The sequence below is a fragment of the Serinus canaria genome, chromosome 1 (genome assembly GCF_022539315.1).
Source record: "Serinus canaria isolate serCan28SL12 chromosome 1, serCan2020, whole genome shotgun sequence".
In the NCBI taxonomy this organism is placed as follows: Eukaryota; Metazoa; Chordata; class Aves; order Passeriformes; family Fringillidae; genus Serinus; species Serinus canaria.
In genome coordinates this window covers 73,519,210-73,545,091 of record NC_066313.1, presented here as the reverse complement: position 1 = coordinate 73,545,091, position 25,882 = coordinate 73,519,210, and the positions used below count along the sequence as shown (strand labels likewise).

Genomic DNA, 25,882 nt, shown 5'->3' with positions numbered 1-25,882 from the left:
GAAAGGAATTTTTCCATATGTTTCCAAGACCAAGTTTGCAGACTGTTTGTATAAGTTCTGGAACTTGTGTCTCATCTCACAGGGAGGCACAAATCTGTCCCCAGACATAAGTAATGCTAATGCCTGACTCAAAGATTTGGATTCAGCTCTGGGCTCACTCAGTGTGTCCACTCTTTTTGCATCTAGCTCTAAAAGATCTGATTCAAAATTCACTGACAGATTGCTCTTGGCACTGGGCCATGTCCTAATGAACAGATAGATACACAGAGCCCCAAAACTGTCATTCAAGTTGTATCACTGGTGTTTACATTGAGCAGTTCTGATGAGGTAAATTACAAAAAGGATAAACATTTAATTTTAGAAAATGAAGGCTTTAATACCTCATTTTTTGAGAAGAAAAGAAAGAATATAAATTGAGAGAGACAAAGGACATAACCTCTGTAAAAGAGGAGGTTCAGCCAAGAGTCAAAAGAGGGAAGTGATTTGCTTTTAAAATCTGTAAAAGGCATTGGAGCAAAGCTTAATCCTTGGACACTATGCATATATTAACCTCTACAAAGACTTTGATCAAACCCTTAAATGTCATCAGCCCCTTTTCTGTTTCTTCTGGGCCATATAACATCACACACATCACGAGAATTGACCTTTCTTGTTTGCAGGCATGCCCGAGGATATTTACATCATCTACACACAGCCCAGAAATACCAGTCTCTGTTCCTTACATGATCTAAATGACTCACAGTGCATGGAAAGCAGAACTGCATACCCCTACAGTAATTTAGATTAAAAGGGACTCCTGGAGGTCATCTGGTTCACCCCTGCCACCTCCTCATCACATCCCCATCTGGATCAAAGCAGAGACAACTTCAAAGATGGGTCTATCTCCAAGTCAGATCAGGTTGCTCAGGGCCTTGCCTACTTCAGGTTTTGAATATCTCCAAAGAGGGAGGTACCACAAGTCTCTCAACAGTCTGTTCTGATACTCAGTCACCTTCACTGCACAAAAAAAACCCAAAACCAAAACCAAAAGAAACAAACAAACAAACAAAAACCTAAAATCTAATTGGATTTTCCTGTACTGCTGCTTGTGTCCACTGCATCTCATTCTTTGGCCATGGAGCTACAATGAGGATATAGCTCCATACTCTTAGTAACCTTTCATGAGGTAGTTGAAGGCAGCAATAAGATTCTGTTTTTGCTTCCAGCTCTCCAATCTGAACAACGCTTCTCTCCTTTCCTTGTATGCCATGTGCTCCAGCCCCCTGACTACATTGCAGTTAGAATTAGTTGGAGGTTTGTATGGGAACTCCCCTCTTTCCAATGGCAGTGAAAACAGCAGTCATTGAATAGATTGCTAATTGGATAGAGAACCCTTTAGGTTGGACATGTGAGAGACTTATTATTTGTATTTGCCCTCCTTTTAATTATAAGAAAAGGCATTACTGTGAGGAATTTTGTACCTGAAGGAAGACAGATAACAAGGTACTCTGAGGAATGGCTTAATTTCAAGCAAAGCCAGCCTCAAATTGCATTCCCTAACTTTTCATAAAACTAGGCTTTGAACTACACAGATTATCATTGGTTTGAAACACAGCAATTTTTTGGATAACAGCAGAGCAATTAAACCTATGATGTTCACAATCTTGCAGGTAACTGTACCTAAACCCATGAAACATAAATATCGAAAAATGCCACATGTATATAATGTATATATATATATATATATATATATATATATATCTGTATGTATAAACACAGATATATAAATACCTAGGTCTTTTTGTTACACCAGCAAAATATATATGGGGATCAAGCATTAAAGACCAGTGTAGTCATCCATATGTAGGCATACCTTTTTCATATTTAGACTATTCTTTGAAAACCTTAAAAATAGTATTTGGCTGTTCTCCCCACCCCAGACAATACCAGTAGAGTCAGGTGAAGATGAAATGGTAACAAAGACAGCTAACATTTTTTTCTGAATATTTTTTGCCTGATGCTTGTCTCCTTTTGTGAAGAAGCAAGAGACTGAGAAAATAGCTCCTCTGCCACCTTTCATGTCAGCATGAAAAGTGATATAATCGAAGAGATAGCTAATGGTCAGAATCCTTTAAATAGCTCTTTCAGGCGTGCTTGAGCTATCTGACTGATTTTTATTTTGGCTTTTTGACTCATTTGTCTGTAATGGTTTGCTTTTGCATCCAGGAGGAATGTGATGCTCAATTAGGACCCAATCATGTGGTGCATTGAGAGGAAAGTTACTTACGTGTTCAGTAATTGAAGGTCTTTGACACGTGTTACCTCTGTGTGCATTTTCCTCAGCACAGGGGTGCAAATGTGCTTACCCATGGGAGATGTGTCCCAGCAGTGCTTGCTGGGCAGAGCATCATCTACTGAGAGCAGTGAGCAAAGCAGGTTTCTTGTTCCTTTTGTTTTAAGATGAAACAATTTGAATGAGAATTGGCTGCCTTGCATTTCTGTTTGGAAGCAGAAGTGTATTTTGGGATCCCACAGAACCCACTGAAGGGTTGGGCACTTTGTAGGCAAGATGTTTTCAAACTACACAATGGAGGAAACAGCTGTTTTCTTCCATTATTTTTTCTCAGAGCCCTCAGCTGTATGGAAACCCCTGGGGATGCAGATATTTATTGACCTGGCGATTCAGTTCAAAGGTGTTCTGTGTCTGATGCCCCCTGAGCAAAATCTGAGACATCTTACTTGTGCTGTCTACTGAGGGGTTCATGGGTAGACACCCCCACCCCTGAAAAAAGGAATAGAATAATCAAAATTCAGAGCTTCCATTCATGCCCTGTGGGGAAAATGCTTTTGGAGATTTCCGGGTGCTGTTCTCTGCGGGCAGCGTGGGCATCACTGATAGAGTGTTCCTAGAGCATGTACTGATATCAAAGCACTGGCTTCAGTGTGAAATTAGGGACGGTGTTTTGGTTTTGCTTTCTCTTTGCTTTGTTGTTTTTGATGGACGAGTTGGGAAAGCTCTTTGTGCTAGATATTGAAATGCTGCTGTGGGGAATTTCTGCTCTTTCACATGTCCAACCAGTTGGGTTCTCTATCCTGGTAGCAACCGATTCATTGACCTGAAGTAGGCAAGGCCCTGAGCAACCTGATCTGACTTGGAGATAGACCCATCTTTGAAGTTGTCTCTGCTTTGAACTAGATGGGGATGTGATGAGGAGGTGGCAGGGGTGAACCAGATGACCTCCAGGAGTCACTTTTAATCTAAATTACTGTAGGGGTATGCAATTTTGCTTTCCATGCACTGTGAGCAATTTAGATCTTGTGAGGAACAGAGACTGGTATTTCTGGGCTGTGTGTGGATGATGTAAATATCCTCGGGCATGCCTGCAAACAAGAAAGGTCAATTCTTGTGATGTGTGTGATGCTATTTTGCCCAGAAGAAACAGAAAAGGCGCTGATGACATTTAAGGGTTTGATCAAAGTCTTTGTAGAGGTTAATATATGCATAGTGTCCAAGGATTAAGGTTTGCTCCAATACCTTTTAGAGTTTTGCACACTTTTCACTGGCCATGAGGGAAAAGTTTGAAATAATCTGTTTGTTGATTGCTCATGGACCATACGACTCTTTTAGATACCAAACTAATTCCAAGTCTTAGGAAATACAGGTGGGCCACAAGCACCAGCTGATACAAGTGCAGATGTTACACAAATTTACATCTATCTGAAAATGTGTACCTTTGAGGACAAGAGCTCCAAACTAAACTTCCTAACCTAACAGTAGAATTACTTAGTCCTTAGTCATAATCTCAAACAGTTAAAGTACCTAGCATATGAAATGTAAAATAGACTCCTCTCTTTGTTTCTGTGGAGAAGAATATTGGATAGAATTGATTGCAGGACCAGATGAGAAGGATATAGTTCCATTATATTCTTTTAGAATTTAATGGAACTATATCCTTTCCTCTTTAGAGGAAGGATATAAAAAGGAACTATATCCTTTCCTCTTTAGAGGAAAGACCACACTCTCCATGTGTGGAAACCTAAAATGGCCATACAAGAATTAAAGCAATAGATGTTGCCTGATATTGCTTCCTAAAATTGGATGTAAGCATACCTTCTACGGAGTGAAAACACAGGGAATGAAAAGTGTATCTCAGAAATCTTTTGACAATTTCTTTTTGACAAAATTCTGAAGGAATTCTGAGAAAAAGGGGATCCAGTACACAAATTTACAGTGACAAAAAGCTGAATAAGCATTAAAGACTCGATGTAGCCATAGTGATGAAGAAAAATATGGTATGGAAGGAGTGCACTGGGTTTATATGTGCTGCTGGAGTCATACCATGCTTTAATCTTCTTTGATACAGGAATAATAATACTGTAATAATCATCATCTTGTCTTTTGTGACAAGAAATTAAATTTGAAAAGAAATTTCAAAAAAATATTCTCTATGTTTTAACTCCATATATGAATGAAATAGATTCCAGGTGTGTCGGTAATGTTTTCTGGAAAATTCTATACCCACCCAGGTGCTTTACAGACATGAAAAGCTGACAAATTTCTATTCTCTGTGTAAGCTACTTCTTGGAGGCCTGGGAAGAGTGAAGAGAATGCGCAGCATTTCTTGCAGGAATTGCACAGAGTTCTCTGAGCAGTGTTAGTGTGTCTGTGGGCTTCTAACTGGACAAGACAAGGTGTGTTAGTACTTTTGTGACAATTGAGGTATTTGGGGGATGAAAGAGAGCTACAGCCCCTGCATTTAGAAACACTGGCAGTCAGGCCAAGACAAATACACCTTAATATCTGCCATACTGCATTAATCAGTAGGATGAGACTGTCCTTGTCAGAAGGTTTCACAGTTTGCTGCTTTTTTATTTTAGTTAAGAGGGGCAAGGGAAATTTCTCTTTTGTTGCAAAGTTTATGTGAAAATCCTGTTGCAAATTATTCCATTCTAAAAGAACTGAAGCTGTGTGTGGGAGTTGGTGGGCAGAGGTAACTCAGCAGGACAGTGGTCGAGGCCAGGAGATTGTACAGCAAACACAGCTGGTGACAGTTGCTATAATAAATAAATCCAACTCAAATCTGCAATATTTATTCTTCTGTGATGTATCTGAGATTGTCTGTCTGTGCAAGAACAGTGTTAGGACAAGGAGGGGGTAAAGACCTGGGAAAAAAATATCTGAGGTAGAAGAAGTCCGTGTGTCCATGCAGAAGCCTTGATGCCATGTGTCCTGAAGAGCAGCTCAGGCAGAAACCTCCCAAAACACTCTGCTCTCTGCATGGATGGGAGTCCTCCTGCCTCTCCTGAAATGTGCTGCCAGCCTGCCTGGGAAGGAGTAACTTTGCCCTAGGTACCTGTGTATGTTACTGGCATGATGGATCTCCACACATTGCTTGGTGTTTTTCACAACATTAAGCATCGCACTCAGTTCTGATGACAAATCCTCAAAACGAAGATCACAGAGCCTTTCTTAAGTTTAGAGTGATAAATGATTTGCAGTCCATTCCCTTTCTCTTAAAACACTAATAATGGATCTTTTTTGTCAGGCGATGTCAAATATATTTTTAAAAATTTAAAAATTACTGCTGGCACCACCCCAAATACCTGTCAAAATATGTGATAAATGTCAGTGGTTGACATCACTCCCTCAAACCCTTTGAATATAGAGATTACTTTCTACTTGCAGAAAAAATTCTTAATTACACTTCTTTAGCCCTCATTTTCTTTTCAGAAGACAGAGTTATGATGACCTTTTCTTCTTGCAAGGCTGCTATATAAACCTGGAGTCTTCATTCATATTTAGCTGAAAGGATTTTCATCTAGTACTGTGCAACAAATCAAAACCCTGCAGCAACCTGAAGATATTTTATAGTCAATCTAGTAAGACTCTGCAGTTTTCATAGGGAGTAGTAATATATGACCTAGACAAGACCCAGACAAGGGCTTGTGAGAAAGACTGTGCAGCTTTAAAATTATTGCTTTGGATGTAGGAAAGAAATATGGATAATCACTGCCATCCCCTGACCCAGGGTAGTCTTCTGAGAGATAAGTATACAGCTGGAGACAAAAAACATCTGGGAGTTGGCAGCTTTTGCAGCTGGGTCATTCCACTTGAAGCTGAGGTTTAAGCTGATGTATATATGAATAAAACTTTTGAACATTGCCTTGAGTGGAGATGAGGGGATGACTTGTTTTCCCTCCTGGGACAAGCAGTTTTACATCTTTCCAGAAGAGAAGTGTCTGGAGACAGTGTTTACTTTTCAGGCTCCAAATGATCTAAATGGTTTAAGCAGTAAACCCTTAAAAAATCAAGAGACAGTTTTGCATGGTTCCAAGAGTGCTGTACTTGGAAGAGAAATTTACTTGTGAGAAATGTATCTCACTTCCCAGAGGTTCTCTGTTCTCTGTTTTAGACTTTACAAAGAGGAAAGCTGACTCCATGGAGTCTGTGTGACATACAGGCTGATAATCAAAATAAGCAGTGAGATACAATACAACCACCCTGCAGAGCTGTGTGTTCTGCATTTACATCCCTTCTGCTGCTAATAGCTGAATGGAAAGTGGGTCCTGGGCCTGGAGTAGGGTGTGATGGAGAGTAATCTTCACCAAGATACTAATCTCTCTTCTATTACTTGGTGCAGCTATCTAGGAATAACAGAATCATGGAATCATGGTGTGGTTTGGGTTGACAGGGACCATAAAGACCATTTTGTTCCAACCTTCTGCCATTGGCAGGGACACTTTCCCCTAGACATGGTTGCCGAAAGCCCCATGCAGCCTGGCCTTGGACACTTCCAGGGATGGGATGTCCATAGCTTCTCTGGGCAACCTATTCCAGTCTTTCATCACCCTCACAGTGAAGAATTCCTTCTTAACATCCAATCCAAATTTTCCCTCTTAATTTAAAACTGTTCTCCCTTGTCCTATCAAAATCTGCTCATGTAAAGAATTGCTCTCCCTCTTTTTCCAAATTAAGAAATAATTCAAGACCTGCTTGAAAAGAGGCAGAGTCACCCCAGAAGAGCTTTTACAGGCATCTGGGTGAGAACTGGTGAGGCTGTTTCTAGTGTAACATTACAAAGTGTTGCACTTCAGAAAGTGAGAGAGAGATGGACTGGTTGGAGTACACAGCTCAGCAAAGACAGGGGTGTCTCAAAGGCTACCCTAAAATCCACACTGTGGAAGGTGGGGCCCCTGAACCTAGCCAGCTAGAAATGTGGGCACAGTGGGTATGTACCCCACTCTGCAAAACAGGGGTTGAACCATTGTTAATATATTTATAGCCATTGTTAGTATATGTTATACACCGAGGTGTGTAGTTCCTAAGGCAAGGTAGCACTTCTTTTTCAAACAGAAACAGTGGATTCAAATGTATATTTCTCCCCATAGAAGGCAATTTGACTACTGCCATGATTTAATCTCAGCTGGCAATGAAGTACCACGCAGCTGCTTGCTCACTTCCCCCTGCCCTCCTCCTGGTGGGATGGGAGAGAAAATTGGAAAAAGGTAAAGCCCATGTTTTGAAATAAGAACATTTTAACAGGTGAACAATAATAATAATAATAGTAATAATTTAAAAAATAGTGATGATGAAAAGGAAAAAGAAAGAGAGAAATAAAACCCAAGAGAAGTGAGTGATGTACAGTGCAATTGTGCATCACCCACTGATCTCTGCCCACCTCATCCCTGAGCAGTGGTCAGCCCCTTCCAGCCAACTCCTCCAATTCTACATACTGAACATGATGTTCTGTGGTACAGAACAGTCCTTTGGCCAGATCAGGTCACCTGTCAATGCACTTTCACCACCTACTCAGCGCACATATTTTAAATCATCATTCTAAGTTTCTTTGGCTTTGTCTCCTTTTTTTTTTCCCCTCCTTGACTCTTCACCAGGATCCAGATGCTTGAAGGCTTGAAAGTTTGGTGTTTGTGTGACATAATTTACAAGTACCTGAATCCTCTACTGGAATCAGCCCATGGGGATCACTGAGCAAATGACTTTTTCAAATGGCCTCTGATTTCCCTGCACTTAGTTGGTATTCTTACATGCCCACAACACTGCAGGCGCTTTGTATAAAATTAGGTCATAAATAAAGCCTGAAAAAACATCTCTTTAACAGTGACATCATAAAGTTCTGTGGTTATTGCTTCTCAGTGGTTTCAAAATCAAATTTGCTTTCTGTAGAAATAAAATGGTGTGAGATTTTTAGCTAATTAGCAGCCCTCCCTTGAAACGTGAAAGTCAAGCACGTTATTTCTAACTTGGGGATTATTTCCTGCTCTGAATGAATTGCATTATAGGCACAATAAAGAAACAACTGAGCTAGCTCAAAATGGGACTGGGGGAGTTGATGCCTGCACACAGCATGTTGATGAAAGTTTCCATATCTGTCCCATTGGCTCCAGCTGGTGCAGCGAGCTCACTAACAGAGCACCCCCATGAGCAAGGCTGCTGAAGACAATTAGCTGCCTGCAGATGTGTTACACATCACCTGAGACAACTTGGGTGAACTGCAAAGTTCAGGTGAGATGCTGATCAAATATTAGATCAGCATCAAAACTGAAGAGTGTGACTGTACTCTGGGAGGTGGCAGGTGGCCATTTGGGTGTGATATAAGACCTTAAGAATCTCCTGCATGCCTAGCTTGCAATTACAGCCCCAAATTATATAACCATCTTTGCCTGTAAAGGCAAACACAACCTCTGCACCTTAAAAAAAACTTGTCACATACCTTTGTCTGCTCAAGACTGGATTATTGTAGCGTACTCTATTTAGAGTAAAATATAGAATTCACTTTAAAAATGGAGTAAGCATAGAATATAACCAGAGCCTCACTGCTTACTAAGCTGAATGCTATGCCAAGAATGCATTACACATTGTTTTGGGGTTTGCTGTACTATTATACTAGGAGTGAGCCTTTTATCAAGATCTATTCCAAATTTTATCCATTCGGCTGGAAGGAATATTCTTTCTTTTCTGAATTAACAGCCCTGGATTTGTTGATGTTACAGACAGGACACAGTCTTAACCTCTTGCAAAAGAACTTTTTCTTTTTGCCCTGGATTTTTCTAGAGATGGAAAAGGCTAGAAAATGACAGAGGGAGAATGTGACTCTTTCTAGAAAAGGTCTCAAGAGTTTGGCTCAGATGCAAGTGGCAGAAACTCCCTTATCTGTTTAACACAGCACTTGGGGCAGGGTTTCCCATGGCCTATATGTTACATACACTGAGGAATGCCAGGGATCTGGGCAAAGTATTCTGAGGGTAATACTGGGATAGCAGATGATAAGATGGAGTAGGAAAAGTATGCTGGATAGGGAGGCCAAAGTGTAGCTGGACTTTGTGCCTCATCTGCTGGCTTTGGGAATGGTTCCTGATAACCTTCAAGCTATGTCCATGTCTTGGAGGATATTTATTGGTGTGGGCCAAAACTGTGATGGGGAATGAATCAGCCACCATCAGCTGATGAATCAGACATCAGAGTGAGAGACCCTTGGTCCAGTCCTTGATCACACCCAGTCTTTTGTTAAGTGATCCAAGTAGGCCCACCAGTTCCATATTCAGAAAAAGACATAAGTCCTCAGTTACACCTCAAGATTGGTGTGTGATGGCTAACCTTTCTAGCAACAGCAGCTGGATATTTCTGGCTTTTCCCTGCTATCTCCTCAGGTCTCTTAAGCCTTTCCTTTGCAAGACAGTCTCTCTTTTTAGGTCAGTCATTGCTCCAATACACATGACCTTGTATCTGGCTCTATCAAAATATGTTTTATCTAATGGACTAAAATCATAGGTGATTTAGATCACTCTCTTGGGCTGTCCTATGCTGTCAAATATATATTATGGGACCAGTCTGTACTACCTGCAAAGCTCATATTGAATTTTACCAACATAAACACTGAATTCTACAAGATCTATACCTGGTTTTCACAGAGTTGCACAGGAGCACACGGTTATATAGAAGAACACAGTTGCTTGGAAAAATGGTCATTCTCTCTATTTGCTGAGATTGAGAAGTCAGCAAGTCAGTCCAGATACTTCTTTTTGAAATTAGAGGAAGTGCTTATACATCTTGTCTCCATGCTTAAGGTTTTTAATATATGTTTTCTCCATGTTTTGTAAAGGAAGATTTTTTAAAGCAGGAGGCTGTATGTTGTTACTTAAAATAACAGGGATGCATTACTAAGCTAGATTATAGAACTGATCTTTGTGAAAAACAAGAGCAGACAGAGATGCTCTGAGTTGTCATCTGCAAACTGTTGCCTTCACAGCATCATTCTCATGTTTTGGGTTTTTTTACAGGCAGCTGTACAAGATTTTTGCATTTTCAAGACTGATATTGAACCATAAGTTCTGTATAGGAATTCTGACTATTTAAGCAGCTCTATGCTTAAAAGAAATGGTGTCAAACTGTGTCCATACTTCTTTTCCCGAAGTAATTTTTAGTGGAACAGTAATTTCTAGTATATATTTTAAAGTCAAATCAGCCTCTGTCAATAACCCCTTTGTGTTGCTAATTTTATATGCTTAATATTGTAATTTTATTCTCTCTTCCACGTCAATGCTATTTTGATTTACATAATTGAGCTATCTTTTCAGAAATAATTTAATTTTATTTATTATTTTAGCAGTCAAAGCTCTTAGTTGTCTACCTTACCTTGGGAGAAAATTTTTCCTTATTTTCATGAGCTCACATTTACTTTTCTCACTCATTGTCTGATGACCTACTGCATGCTCTTCATGTTAGACCTTTTGTATAACTGGGCTACATCTGATTTTTCTAAATCACAAGATATCTGCATTTTTGTCCCTCAGCAATTTTATTTTCTAGTGAATCCTACACTATCCCCACTAGAGAGTTCATTTCTGCACTCTCCCCATTTCTCTGCATCTTTGGACTGAAGTCTCTGGACACTGCCTTCATCTACAGATGGTTGTTTTGTTGGATGTTTTTTACTTGCTTGTTTGTTTTTTGTTTTTTTAAGGAAAATAATTACAAGACAGAGAAAGAATCACTGGGCCATGAGGGATCAAATAAAACTCTTTACCACTACTACGTTCTGGGGGCTAGCCTGGTCATTTTTTCATCAGTAAGTTAAGAGTGCCAGGAACATCCCTGGAGACACTGAAGATTGATTGTCCATACAGATAAAGTGTGAGATCAATCACAGGAACAGTTTTGGCATGGGCCAGCTCTCCAGACCAATTTTTTGGCATGGTTTGGGAATTGTTGTAGGCTGGGTATCATGCTGAGAAACAGTTTTCATGAGGCCACCAAGCTTGGCGAGATTTAACACCATGATTGTTCCAAGTTCTTGGCTCATTGCATTTCTACTGGGCTCTTCCTGAGTCAGAAACTCTGTGATTCCATCTCAGACTATGGAAAGAGCCACCCTGTTGGGGATATCCATACCATGGGCAAGTCACCTAAGCTAATTTTCAATTCACATATCAAGCTGGACACACCAAAACCAGGCCCTGCACAATACATGCTTGGGCACAGCAGCGCTGTCTAACAGAAAACATCAACAGCATGAAGTTTGTTCCTCTAGGAGACACAAAAGCTACAAATAAGAAAAAAAAAATTACACAGAAAGCCCTTATTTGGAGAGGATTGAATGGGAAAGAGGACGGCCAAGGAGCACAGCTACATCATGACAGTCAGAGATCCTTGAGATCACCCCAACCAGGCTCGTTATAGACCTGGTGGCTGGATGGCAGAGACATGTCAATTGAATGAATTAGTGGAGAGGCAGGTCAAGAGATGCAGAATGGTGCTAAAATATCTTTATTGCTTCCAGTGAGTTGGCAGCTCCCCATGCTGTGGCATGGTGGGTGGCAGGGTTACACCAGCTCACCCAGAGCTGGCTTCTGACTTTTTAGGCTGTGTTACTGCAGAGCACAGAGCTGACCTGTAAATTTTTACTTGTAAAGTTCAAAACGGGAGGGGAAAGAGCAGTGATATCTCCCAGAGAGATCAGAAACCATTAAAGATTTTGCATAAAGAGAGGAAAAAAAAAACCAAAACCTGAAAGTTATGGCAACTTGCCAATAGGTTACTCATGGACAGTAATAACAAGTGGACCCACGGGGATAAAACAGCAGCCACAGGATGAAGTCTTATCACAGAAAGACTCTGCTTTCCTCAGATGAAACCTCAGGCTTCTTCCCCTCTCCTACACTGTTCAGGTCTATTTTCATTTCAATAAAGTATCATGGGAGTGTACTGGAAATCGGCCAGTGTCACTGTTCCCAGCTCTCCCTGTTTTACAGTACAAGGTGCTGTGCAAACCCCCGAGGCACACCGCTCTCCTGCTTGTTTTGTTTTGCTCCCTGGCATTTGTAAGCCTCTTGATTAGCTGGTGGCCACAGGCTCCCCCAGGCACCATTTGGGAACACTCACCCTGAAGGATGACACCTGCTTGCCTCCAGAACCTAGGGTTATCCTGGTGTGTCGAGGCAAAAGCTCCTGATGCAGTTTTTGTGAAAGACTGTGAATTCTGAGACTCGAGCCCGGAGCCCGCGCATGCGGCGTGTTGTGGCTGAGCACTGACAATGAGATGATGCACAGCTTTGGCCTTAAGTGAGATTTATAGCTAGGGCTGTTCATGATGCAAAGAATCTGTCACTGTCAAAAGAAAGAGAGAAAATAGGCTCTGTTCATTTTAAACAGTTAATTGCAGAGGTTGTTCTCAGTTGAACAGAGGTACAGGCATGGGATGTTAAAAAATTTCTGGGTGCTCAAAATTTCTCTTTCAGTTTCTCTTTCAGTTTTCAGTCTGCAAATTCTGAAAATCTCACCTATATGAGCATATGTTGTTCTTATATGATAAAAATATATCTGTGCTTTTATCACACGAAAACATTCAATTAAAGACTTTCCAGATGCTCCCAATGCCTTGGATTTAACCTAATATCTTTCCTAAAAATAATGCTCCAGCCTAGCTGTGATGCATTGCCAATGAACAGTTTGTATAAATCTCTCAATAGTGATCTCACAGAAAAAAACATTTCAGTTTTTATTGATTTAAGTAGACACCAACTTAATTCTATAGGAGGGGACACATTGAATATGTTCTTTCTTTGGAAAAAAAATGTCCAAGAGATAACACTTTCTAACTTGCAATGAATGTTATTTAACCATTATAGTTCACTTTTTGCTCAATTCAGGTGTAATTTCCTGGGCAAAGTCTCCAAGTTTTAGAAAATGGTTTTGAACAAAAATGTATTTGAGGCAGTTTGAATATAAACATTTTGTGTGTGATAAAATGTACATGTGTGGCAAGATGAAGTACAGTTGGATTTAATCATAGTACTTTTAGTACATCACTTATGACAATCAGGAAATCTAGATAAAATTATACTAACACAGAAGTACCAGCATTGCTTTTCTTCTATGACAGGTGGCACAGAAAAGAAATGCTTTTGTTTAAAATATGACTTGCACCATTTTCCTTTTGCACAAATCAGCTAAGGTCTGTAAATGAGAAAAACTTAGAAAAAAATGAGAAAAAACTTGGATTTTATTTTAACCAGATTCACAGTCCATGGGAAAGTTACTGCCCCGTACCAGTGTAAAAAATCAACCTAATTCTGTGTCATCCTGCTGCTCATACACAGAGAGTTCCTGTGTAAGTGAAGGCTACTCTTAGTGTGAAGCCCAGAAGCACCATGAGCTGGCAGCTGAGAAGCCTTGTGCTGCAGAAACAATAACAAGAAAATGTTGTTGAATTTCTCAAGGTGTGTGGTGAATAACAGCACACAGTGCTTCTTTTCTTGGGGGAATACAAGTGGATTCTGAGTTGTCTTGCCCCAGCAGAGAGATAATTGCTATAATTCATTGGAGAGGCTAATTTCCATTTTTCATTACTGGAGCAAAACTTTATAAACTGTGTTGAATGGAATGGGAGCTTTTATTTCCTGAGGCTGCATATGTAATCATTGCAATTCAAACAACCAGTCAAACCAGCCTATGCTGGTCATTACATCTCCTGTCTTCCTGTCATTTTGTAGTTTAATTTCTCCATCAACTCATGCCTGGTTTTACATGGTCTTTCAATTTCTCTGTCTTGAGGCATAGAGCAAAGCAAACTTATTGGTGGTGGTTATTTTGCACAGTTTCTACAGTCTCATTTTCAGAACAGACCAGCCAACATCTAACATTGATCTTACATTATTTATGTTTCAGCTGTGCAAAGAGAATACTTTCACACTGGGAATGACTTTAAACTATGTCCTATTTTAAGACAAACCTATTTATTTTCCTCATGCCCTTGCCACATTTTCTGATCAAAGCCACTTACGTCTAAACAAGTTTTGTTTCTTACAGGTGCTTTGCCTGTCTTATTTTATTCTACAGTACAACAGCTTGTGAAGCTGAATTTATAACTCAGCTACTGTATGCTTGACTTCATCCTGTGATGGAAAAGGCAAAGGGTTAGAACACCACTGTAGGTTATAGAGGAAAGGAAATCTGTGTCAAAAGAGTTATCAAAAAACCCCTCAAGCCACCAATAAAATCCCTGAAGGAGCCTTAAATCATTAAAATTCAGGGGAACTTGACTATTCTGACTACAACGTCTTTAAGAATTGGCTTGCAATATGCAAGAAGACAATCTGAAAAACAGCAGAAATAGAGAAGAACCAGAAAGGTGCAAAGTAACACAGCAATCAGTGGACTGCTCTCAGAGCAATCCTGCAGCTGGTCTCTAAATGGGAGTGACATTCTCTGGGGTTCTTTCTTGGACTATGCAGACCTATAGATGTGTTCCAGCTTCGGCAGTGCTATGCACCAAAGCAAGGAGATACCAAGTGATGATTATTTTTTAAAGTTGCACTTGAAAGGACCACCCCAAAACCAGAGTACTTCATGTTTCTGAACCTTCGAAATCTGTAAAACAGCTGCAATTCTACTTCAACCTCAGACAGCAGACTATGTCAGAAGCTTACTTTACTTCATTTATTTTCTTATTTGTTTCTAGTTCTGACCAAACCCAGATAAACAGAAAAGAAAAAAGAATTGTCTGCCTTACTCATATCCCATGCCTTTTCATTTTCAAAGAAAATGTGGTTTGATAGCCGAGGGTTGGGGTGGTTGGGATTTGAATTAATTTCTGACTCAAGTTCTTGGTGCCAAAGCTGAATGTTTGTACAGCTCTTAGATAATAGACCCCTCTTGTCAGGAATCCTAAAAACAATTGTATCCATAAAAATAAATACAAAAAGAGCAGCAGTATTTTTTAAATGCGCAAAATAGTTTAATTCAATGAGGTGTGGGAGAAAAGGTAAAATCACTTTTCATTTTATCTGAACTGGATTACCCATCCTCCTTTTTTGCTCTTATGCTTCTTGGGTTCAATTATTTTCAGAAGACATAACTTGCCTCACATCATCCCACAGATGGCTTCCAGCCCTTTAAGAAATGTACTATGCAAGCCAAATTGCTGTGATGTTTACACTTCCTTTCAAGGTGGTTTTAGCAATTTTTATCTCATTTATTTTCCTACTTAGGAAAGCCTGGCAAACTATCAAAAGGAAAATGTGCAGATGAGTACTCTTCATGGAAACTAGATGGATGCTTAGTCACAAGTGGACCCACAGGGATAAAACAGCAGGTTCCCAAGGTTCCCAAGCCTGGCTAACCTTGGGTTTTCTGATTAGCTTGTTGAAATTCAAATCCATCTGATGCCTGTGGATCCTTTCAGGACTAGCACCTCTTCTGATGAAGAGTGAAGTTATCTCAAGCTGTCTTATACTATGCACCCCAAAGCCTAAAACCTGGTGACTATGTTGGTGAAAATCAACCTCTTGGCTTTTCTTCTATGCTGATAAGCCTACACAAGGCTCATGATTTTGGCCTCCCTCCCCTGAATTTGCAGTGCAGGGTAACAGCTTGCTGCCCTGCTAGCAGCCAGCATAGCATGCTGCACACTTAAAATTGTGGGATATGTTTACCAGGCTGCAGTGCTTCTGCTGCCATCCCTTATGGAGTAGACCAGCAGGTGCAGGGCACTATACACTGTCTTGTGCTGCCCCTACTGTCATAGCCTTTAATATGTGAAGCCTACAGGCAAATTAAAAATTCTATGTACAGGGAAAAAGTAAAAACTTTACTGCATGCCCTCTTTGGCTGCTGGGAGAGGAGAAGACACTTTGTGTTTCCAAGCAAAGCTCTCGAGAGTTTAGTGTTCCCTGAACCTGTACCTGAGGATACAGCCAGTTCCCAGAACTGAAATTCCTGGCCATTTGGAACCTCTCTCCTGCACATTCACACATGGAGAAACAGGCTTCTCCCTAGTGTCCCCCTCCTCTCCCCAGGGCTCCCTTGGTGGAAAATGCAGCACCTTTCTCTGTGGTATAGTCCACTAAGAAACTTTTGCTCCCCACACTGGCCCATGAAAATCTTACTGATTTTTCCTTCACAAATGACCCCCCCCCAGGCATAGACAGGTACTGTAAAAGAAAAACAGGTAGGCTCCTTCAGGTTATAAATGATGGCATATGAAAGATGACTAGGACAATTTGATTTTCTTTTGCTGGGCTCCCCCTGGAAGCCTGAATGGGGAAGACAAATAGCTGTGACTAAGTAAATATGACAGTAGTCATGTAAGGGATGGAGCAAATCATATGGAATATCAGAACCTTATTTAAATAAACATACTTTCTGAACCAGAATAATATTTGAATATTATGAATAGAAATTTAAAACACTTCTTGCTGTGACTCATAACCCCATTTTTCTCTGTAATTCCTTTATAGGAACATATTCTGGCTACAATTTCTATCTGAGAGACACATGCACCCTTGCCCTATTTACCTGTAGCTGAACATCAATCTGACTTTTAATAGCTGCCTAAAGATCCATGGTTTGAAGTCTTTACTCCATCTGGTTTCTGATAACAGGCAAAGCTTGATTAACTAATCCTGATAAGTTACTATGGCAACTTCACCATGGCAGCAAGAATTAACAGGTATGTTCTTATCATTGCTCTTTTCCCCCAACTATGCAATTTAATCCATTAAAATTAAATGGTGAATTGTGCAAATGAAGTCTGAGCCTTGGACTCCTTGCTGGAAATTAGTGATTGGTCTGGATCATAGTGTGAGTATTACTTTCTTTGTTAGAAAACACTTCAGCAAGCCAACAGCTAGAGAAGTGAGGTATCAAAATCAGATAACATTGCATTCAGAAGTGCAATAAATCCTAAAGAGAACCTTAATGTTAATCCGGTTATGTGTCACTACTAATAGTGGAAAAGGATTCCCAGTTCCCAGTTCCTTTCGGGAATGGCTACCTGAATAAGTGGAAAACAAATTCAGAGGTTCTAGGCAGCAGACACTAGTGCTTCAAATGGGGAAAAAAATATTGAGGTGTGCATGTAAAGTCAGCTGTGATTACGATGCAGCATCAGAGCCCTTCCTGAAAGCCTGATAAATTCACTTGCATTTGTTGGAGAGCTTCCAGAGTGTGGGGGGGATCTTTTCTGGATGCAAAATTCAGCAACTGGCTTGTGTCAGATATGAGCCATCCCCTGAGTACCTCTAGAGGATGGCTCATATCCTGTAGTGAGAGTCTGGCTTTGGCCACCCTGGTCTAGGAGGCCACAGTTAAATTTTGCGTGGTTATAAGGCATAAATGTTTTGCTCAGATCTTCCTTTTACAATGATGCTCTTCTAATCTCTGTTTTCTCTCTGATGAAGTGAATGGCTGAGAGCAGAGAGAGTGTTATAGCATGAGAATGAATGGGCTGGAAGTGATTATGGTGCCTTTGCCATGGGGACACATTAAGGAACAAATGACATTGAAGAATATGTCCCTATATATCACTAACTATTTTCTAGATTTCTGAAAGCGTGTTTGCCAGCCATATTATTTCACATTTTAGCACAGAAATAAATCAACATTACAACCTGTGGAAAATAGGATTTCTTAAAAGTACTTCCACAACTAGCTTGAGAATTCCAGGGGTTTTGTCCCAGAACATTACCAAGTCAATTTTCAGCTAGTCACATTCCCAAGTGAGCTGCATGTTTTACAGGCAGTACTTTTTCTCCAATCCATCCTTCCCCTATATGTCTATATCTGGCTGATTTCATGATAAAAAAGATTTTTAAGGGATCTGGTTTTGCCACATTGATTTTTATCAAGCAAGGGGTGACTTGATAAAAGTATGATGAATCTAGGCCTCTCTCTGCAGACAGAAAAGAGTTGAGTTAACCATTTTCCATTTAACAATGAAGGTCTTTACCTACGAGAGCTAAAGTTGGCCTGAGAATAAGAATCTGCATGGGATTGAGACAGGCACTGTCCTCTTTACTTTCCCAGCTATGTAAGCATTATAATCTGGGAGACATGGGCTGGGTTGCAGTTAAAAACAGCCATGGTTTTCCAGTCCCATCACTACATGTGAAAATGCTCTGTACCTGACAAAGAGGAGGATATTCCCAGGGTCTGGGAGTCTTGCACCCTGGACAGTATTCCATCTCTACTGCTCTGCACTTGGAGATTGCTTGAGCATAAGTGACAAGGGGAAGACTGTGCACACTTTCTCCTCTTTCGCTTGTGAGGCAAACAGGTTGCAGTTCAAATTCTGTTACCTTGGGTATTAGGAATATCACACTTTACAGAAACAGCTGATTTTTTTTTTCTGGATCACTCCATTCCCACAGTGCAAGTGAATGGTGAGAAAAACATAGAGAGGCAATGAGCAATGACTGGGAATCCTGCATCTTCGACTTCAGAAGAAAAGGTCTGACAGATAGAGCTCACTAAGGTGTTCAAGACAGGAACTGAGTTTTAATATGTGTTCAATGCTGAACACAGTGTGACCTCTTGTTGCCAAACCAAATCAACTAAAAATACTACCAAGGTGTATGTTAGTCATTTCCCAGTCTATCCAGACCACAAGCTCCAGAAAGAAGAATATGTGAATGGAATTCATCTGACATGATGTCATTGCTCTTGTCTGAGCTACAAACTTTTCTGCAGACAATGGTGAGAAGCAGGAACTGGAGAGTACAAGTGCTACTTAATCCAACAAAGATTTTTAAAGTAGCTCAGATCAACTGTGCCCTAAAAGTGCCTATTTCTCTCAGCTGACACCAAAGGATGCATTATCTGTCTGGCTCTGGGGTTAGACACCCCCATTTGGTCAACTGGATTTTGTCTGGGTGAGGGAATAAGAGTTGAAAAGATTTTAATGTACAAATTATTTCTAATATTATAAATGCTCCCTGATTTTTTAATGTAAAACATATTTCTAATACTATAAATGTTCTCTGATTTTTTAAGCCCATTAGCATTCATTGTGAGATCACAGAAAAGGAAGTTTTTCACAGGTTCATTTATTATGCAGTGACTTTTTCCTCTGAATGACTGATGCTTTTTTCAGCTGAAGAAATACATTATTCAAATTCCTGTTATTTCTCCATATATATCACACTTTAATAGAGGAGCACTGTAGGTATGTTATATTAAAAACACAATGCACTCTAAACAATTAGCTTTTTACTTTACTTTCTCTAGCAGTTACTTAGGTAACACAGTTATTATTATGTACTGGGTATTTTTAAGGCCTTGAATGTTTCAAGAGAAAAACAACTTTCATTCTGGTCTGTTTTCCTTTGTGTTCCTACATAGTATTTATGTTGTCCAAATATATAATAGGAAAGGAAAAGTCACAGCACTTTAAAGCAAAGGCAATTATCCTAGGGACTCTTAAGAGCTGGTTGAGTATCAGCAGTGAGGTTTGCTCCCATACAAATGAACAGTAATGTCAGCTGTCCATCAGGATCTGGCAGTGCATTAGTCTGGCCTGAATTTAAATCCATCAGTATGGGTGTTGACATGTCAGCTGGGTGTCTAAGAACACACCACAGATGGTGCAGACCTGGAGTGAGGTTTAGCTGCCTGCAGACAGATATCCACTGCTTTGGAAACCTTCCCTCTCTTCCAGAATAGAGGTCAAATAGGTCCTGCACCATTCCTGAGACCCTCACATGAAGTTTCTCTCTGGAAAGGCTGTGACTTCTTAGTCAATGGCATCTAGACAGTTATTCAAGTTGCCAGCTGTCTCATTTTGGTCTAATTTAAGATCTTATGAGTAGTTCCCAGCTCCCTCATTTAATATAGATACAAATGAATTTAATGCCATATTGGAGTCCTCTAGAGCATCTGGAAAATGGAAGAACTTCTGTAAGGCCTTTATCACATCTCTTAGCTCTTTGCAGATGCCTAGATAGTTCAGGGCATGCCACTTATCATGACACTTGTGTTTCAGCCAATGGTTTCTGCCTCTTACTGACCCCCTTGACTAGCTCTCCACTGCTACCATGGAAGATTAAAAAATCTAGCTCCACAGAGCCCCTGTATTAGAGACACTGAATCAGACAGAGTGAATTCCATTTCTTTTGTACCAGAAATAACATTTACATGACATACATTCAGTACAGAAGCAGCAAGACCCAAGAAAACCAAAACGACATGTACACAATGGTAATTTATGATTGCTGCCACCAGATCACAAGGCCACTGAAACAGGGTGAAATTGTGAGCTTCTACTGAGTCCCCAATTGACCACATCTAAGTCCTTAAGTCACTTTCACTTTGGTAGCCTGTTTGGGGAGAAGTCAGGTATTGACTGCTCAGAAGGAGATTAACTCAGCTCTAGCCCTCTATAACCTAAATATCTTGTCAAGCCTAAAGTTCTTCATAGCTGATAGAGGAACATTGACATTTCCACAGAGCCATTCATGCAATTTCTGGCAGATATCTACATTAGACTGGGAGTTACCCTCTGAAAATGCCTGTTTTCTTAACCAGCTGTGCAAGGAGTCCATACTACTCAATCCTAATCCTGTAGAAAGAGTTCTCTGTTACTGTGTACCTCAGCACTTGGCAGTGTCCAGAACAGGATCTTTTGAAGTGTTTTGCAGGTATTCTCCCATTTTCCATGTTGACTAAGTATCTGAATTGATAATATCTAGCTACTCATTTTGCCCTCAAGGGGACTGGTGAGGTTGCTAGGGTTCACCCAGACCTAGGATCCAGAAAATACTGTTGGGTTTGCTCAGAGATGAACAGTCTTAGGCTTTTCCTCTGTTAATGATGGATACAATTTGATGTAATGAATCCATGCTTTTCCCTTCCCCAGAATTATTAATCATCTTGGCTTTCCCATCAAACATCTGTAAATATCCACTCAAGATTTATTGTTCATGTGCAGCTCTGCATTACAGGAGCATCCTGTATTGCTATCCCAACAACCTAAAGTGATACATTGATATGATTGGGGGATGGTAAATATTGAACAATGATAAGAGCAGAAAAAAAATACAGGCAGTCTTTCTTAATGTAAAATATTTGGTGTTGACTAAAGAAGGGTCACAAAAGGGTCACCATTTGTAATGAAGATAAACCTTATTTCTTGTATTTTACTTCTCTTTAGTCACTGTAATACATATAAAAGTCCATAAAGTGCCATTTTCTGTCTATTGCAATCAAAGAAAAACATATGCGACGTTTAGTTTGGGAAATCAGTTTCAGTCTGCTGTAACCTAGTGTTTGTTCTACGTGGAGTCCCGCATTGCACACTCCTGTTATGAGTTCACAATATATCCATATGCTCCAGTCTAACAAAATAAAATAATCTGCAAAGGCCAGAGAAAACCAATTGCCAGCAATGCATAAAACATGTTTTTCTTTGGAGAGTGAGATTCGCTATTTGCAACTAATTTAGAAATTACCAATGTTTTAATTTCTCTCTTGGCATCTACATTTTTATGCAACTGACTTTGTTGTGGAAGGACATTTTATGTTCTGTAGTCACTCGCACAAAAGAGACCCTCTAATTCCCTGGTGGTAGATGAACAGATGATATACCACAAATCCATTTTTATGAAAACTTAGAACTGGTTGGCTGCACTCATCTTAGCAGTGCAAGAATTCATTGCAGTGCAGCACCTTCCAGGGAGGCAGGCAGTTGTCGTTGCTACTGTGATAGACTTGGAAGCATCTAAATGAGCATGGCTTATGCATTGCAAGTGGGGACACAAGCCCTGCCACTAATTTTTAAACCATATTTTTTTCCTAATATGATATCAAAACATGAAATACAGAAGATGTATATGCAGTTACTATCTTTATAATGAACAAGAACATTAAAAATTGACTTTTCCTTCTGCACAGATTCATGCACAGACACGTGAAATGAAATGTGATCTGTCTTCCAGCTGAAAGAGCAGTGCAAATATATTTCCTGCTCAGATCATTCTTCCAAAGTCTGGTAATATAAACTTTCTGTATATTGGAAAAATCCCATGTCTTTATTGAGTAGAAGCTGAAACATAAAATGGAAGGAAGTAGATTTTAATCCAGATTTACAAGGTGAAATTTCCATCGAATAAAAGTTGTGCAGCCATCAAACTGACAATTTTCATTTGAGTCTAGCTATCCTTCTAGGTACCTGATGATACCATGGCAATGAATATGATTAGCAGTATGATAAGAACTATGAATCAATATATCTTATAGGCCAAAATCTCCTTTGTGCACATCTGATTCATAGAGCCTAGCTCCAACCCCAGGAGTTATGGTTACATTTAGACATCTACAAACTGGATCTCTGAATTAATCATCCAGATTCTATTCATCCTCAGTGGGGAGAAGGGGGTAATTCAGATTCTTGTCTTCTCTAAATGAGTATTTTTAGGGAGCTCTGGAGGTGCTATCTCCTAATCTATTAGTAAAGGAATGAAGTGATACCTCAGACTTCAATTGTAACACTAGAAACATGAAAAGCTAGGACAAATAAATCCCACTTTGAGTTTATCTGGTTTGATATGGCACAGATGTGCAAACTTCAGCCTAGATATCTTACTTTTCTTTACCCTAACACCAAGTTCAGCAATCACATAGTTTTTCAATGTACACCAAGTGAAGACCCATAACTGTGCCATTTCTTCATCTTACTGTTTGCTGAAAGTCTGGTGATTAGGAGTGGATTCTATCTGCAGTTTTTTAATTCCCCACCACTCTAACAGTGATCCATAGTACCATTCACACCCCTATGACTTTCCTCGAAAGAAGATGAAGACTCCCTAAGGTTCTTCACGCCCATCAGGTAAAGGAAGTCCAACTAGTACTAAAAAGTCAATTTTAGAAGATGATCATGCAAGCACCATGTTCCATGAGACATCACTCTTCAGGCAAGGTAGAAACTGCATGGCCGTCAAGATTTTTGCATTTTATTTGATAACTAATTAATGTAGACATCTGTGGTTCCTGTCACTGTTGGGAGATGGCCTTTCCTTGCCCATGCTGGTCAGAGTCTGAGCAGCAGGCAGACCCATTCCACCTGAAGACAGAGGCAACCCCTGTAACAAAGCTCTGTCTTAGCAACCACCTCACGCACTTTCGGAATGCAATGCGTCGGATACAGCAGCATGCACAACCATTCACCTGGGGGACGGAATAATATCACCATTTTTAAAAACAGGACTCTGTCAGGTCTCCCAGGAGGGTTCTGACAGCCACCATCATTCATCCACCTTTGCCACCTGGAACTAGTATTAACCATGAGGGAAAAAATGATCTCACAGACTTAAACTTAGATATTGCTGCGAGACAGAAACTGAGACTAAACACAACTTGATACTAAGCACTTATTTTGGAGAACCAATCAAAGCTTAAATCTAACAGCAAATGACCACAACGAATGTGGTAAAACATATTTATGCATTTTGCATATTGCATCCAAACAGCTAATAAGAAACAGGACTCTGTCTAAACATGCAAAATGTAAAACTGGAGGAGCTGTACGCTTCAGGAATCATCTGCTGATTAACATCACACAGGGCTATCAAATCCAACAGCACAGCATCTAAGGGTTTTGGGGTAGTAGCCTGTGGGAAGCCATTAGGCTTCTAAAACACTTGTGCAAGTCTGTCATCTTCAGCCTTGAGACTGTGACCCAAAACTCCAGAGTTATGATGTATTGTACATGCTCATTGTTTGTATCTCATGGCCTCAGTATGCCTCAGAAGATACTTGGAAAATGAATCTCAGAACTTTAAACCCTTTAAGATTTATACCTTCTGGATTTTATTCCAGGGTCTCTTGAGGAAAAAAAATCTTGAGGCTAAACATTCTATCCCAGGAAAATTGCACTATCATGGCATATTTTTAACAGTTCAAGATTGTGGACCAAACAGAGTCTAACAAAACTGAAATGAAAACTTCACTTTTAGGAATACCTTGGAGGATTCCCTGGCCAATTCAGATCAATGTTTGATTTGTCTACAGTCCTGTTACTTTTAGTCTCTCATAGTTAAAATGCAAAGCAGATTATATATTTTTAAGTAATATTTTCTATTTCATGTAGTTTTGGAGCAATGGGAAAAAGTTGTTCACAATTGATTTGCTAGATTACCATCACATTTTTCACTGTAACAAAAGCCATAGCACAGTGGAATAAAAAAGTTAAAAAGAGACTTCAAGTACATCAGAATTTATTCCTAAAAATAGTAGTTCAGGGTATCTTCATCAAGGAAATTGAGACTTTGTCTGCTTTTACTTTAAGGAAATCAGAAGGGACTCTAAAAGGACATTTTCCCACAAAGTGTGACACAGTATATTTCCCCTCCCCGGGGTAAAGAGCATAAAAGGTGTTTTTCTCAGATGGGGCACATGCTCATCCACTAATCTATGCAGCCACTGTACTGTGTGTGAATGCAAATCACCCATGAATGCCACGGCCAATTTCTCAGTCGCCTGTCTCCAGTATGCATGTGCATTATGCATTGCATGTTTAAGAGTGCATCAGCTCCCTGGTGAAAAATCAAGAAAACTTCCTTGTCCTCCTGAAAGAAAATGCAGAATTATTTTATACACGTCCAGCCAGGTCAGGCTGCAGTATGTTCTCGGGAGAAATTCCAGCTGAATTAAGACAGCATTGTTGTACAGTGAAGTGGTGGATACAGAGGTACTGGGGGCAGCTCAAACACAGGAAGCAGCATGGCTGTATCAGCATGGTGCTCTCTGTAGACTAATTAGTCCTGCTAAGAAGCTGGACTATTAAGTCCATGTTAAATGCAAATCTGTGCCTTCCCCTTGGGCTGTGCTGAATGAGCTCTGCTGAGGAAGGCTTTTCTGTCTGGAACCAGGGACCTCTAACAGCCACTAAACTTAGGAAGCTGTAAAGCATAAGGAGGTTGGCCAGCAAGATGGGGGCATTTTTAGGGAGAGAGCCCAGGAAAGCCTGGGAGCTCATTTCCATTGTTCCAAGCACAGGACTCAGAGCTGGATGCTAGTGCAGTGTCTGCATTGCTCTACATGCACTTGTGGGATTTGAGACTATGGGGATGCTTAGAAACTGGGACCAATTTCTAGTTCACTGGAGGAATACATAGCTCCTTTCTGGGGATGAGGTATCATCCTTGGGATGAGAGAAAAATACTGGAAGGCAGCACAACTCTGGGCACTTGGCAAAATGAAATTAGAATGCAAAATTACAGAAAGAACTGCTAGTATTTGAGCCTACAAGACACGCACACACAAAGTAAAGATGGTGAAGATGAAACTTAAACAGGTGTTTTGTCCATCATCATACAAAGACAAATGGGAATGAAGTGAAGAATAAGAATACCAAAGCTTACACCATGTTGCATTGTCCTCCAGATAGTCCTCTGGGAAGCAAGAGGGAAACAGATTCAGGGAACAGAAAAACAAAACAGAACAAAACAAAATAAACCACAGGTTATACCAAACAGGCAACCACAGAGAAGATAACGAGTCTTTATAAGCAGTTGATTTTAAAGGAGAAACTTTAGATCATGCTCTACAGAAACAGGTGTTATAATTATGTAATTTTGGACAATTTTTAAAATTTACTGATCTTCAGGTGTACTT

At 40.1% G+C, this 25,882-nt stretch overlaps 1 protein-coding gene across 1 annotated transcript in view; it reads right to left on the bottom strand.

The window, feature by feature from the left end:
• The window catches only part of GPC6 (glypican 6), a 714,343-nt gene that overhangs the window by 33,258 nt on the left and 655,203 nt on the right, over positions 1 to 25,882 (bottom strand). Inside the window, exon 7 of the mRNA XM_050980236.1 lies at positions 25,630 to 25,659. Within this exon, the coding sequence (XP_050836193.1) occupies positions 25,630 to 25,659 (30 nt within the window). The remainder of the gene's footprint in view (positions 1 to 25,629; positions 25,660 to 25,882) is intronic.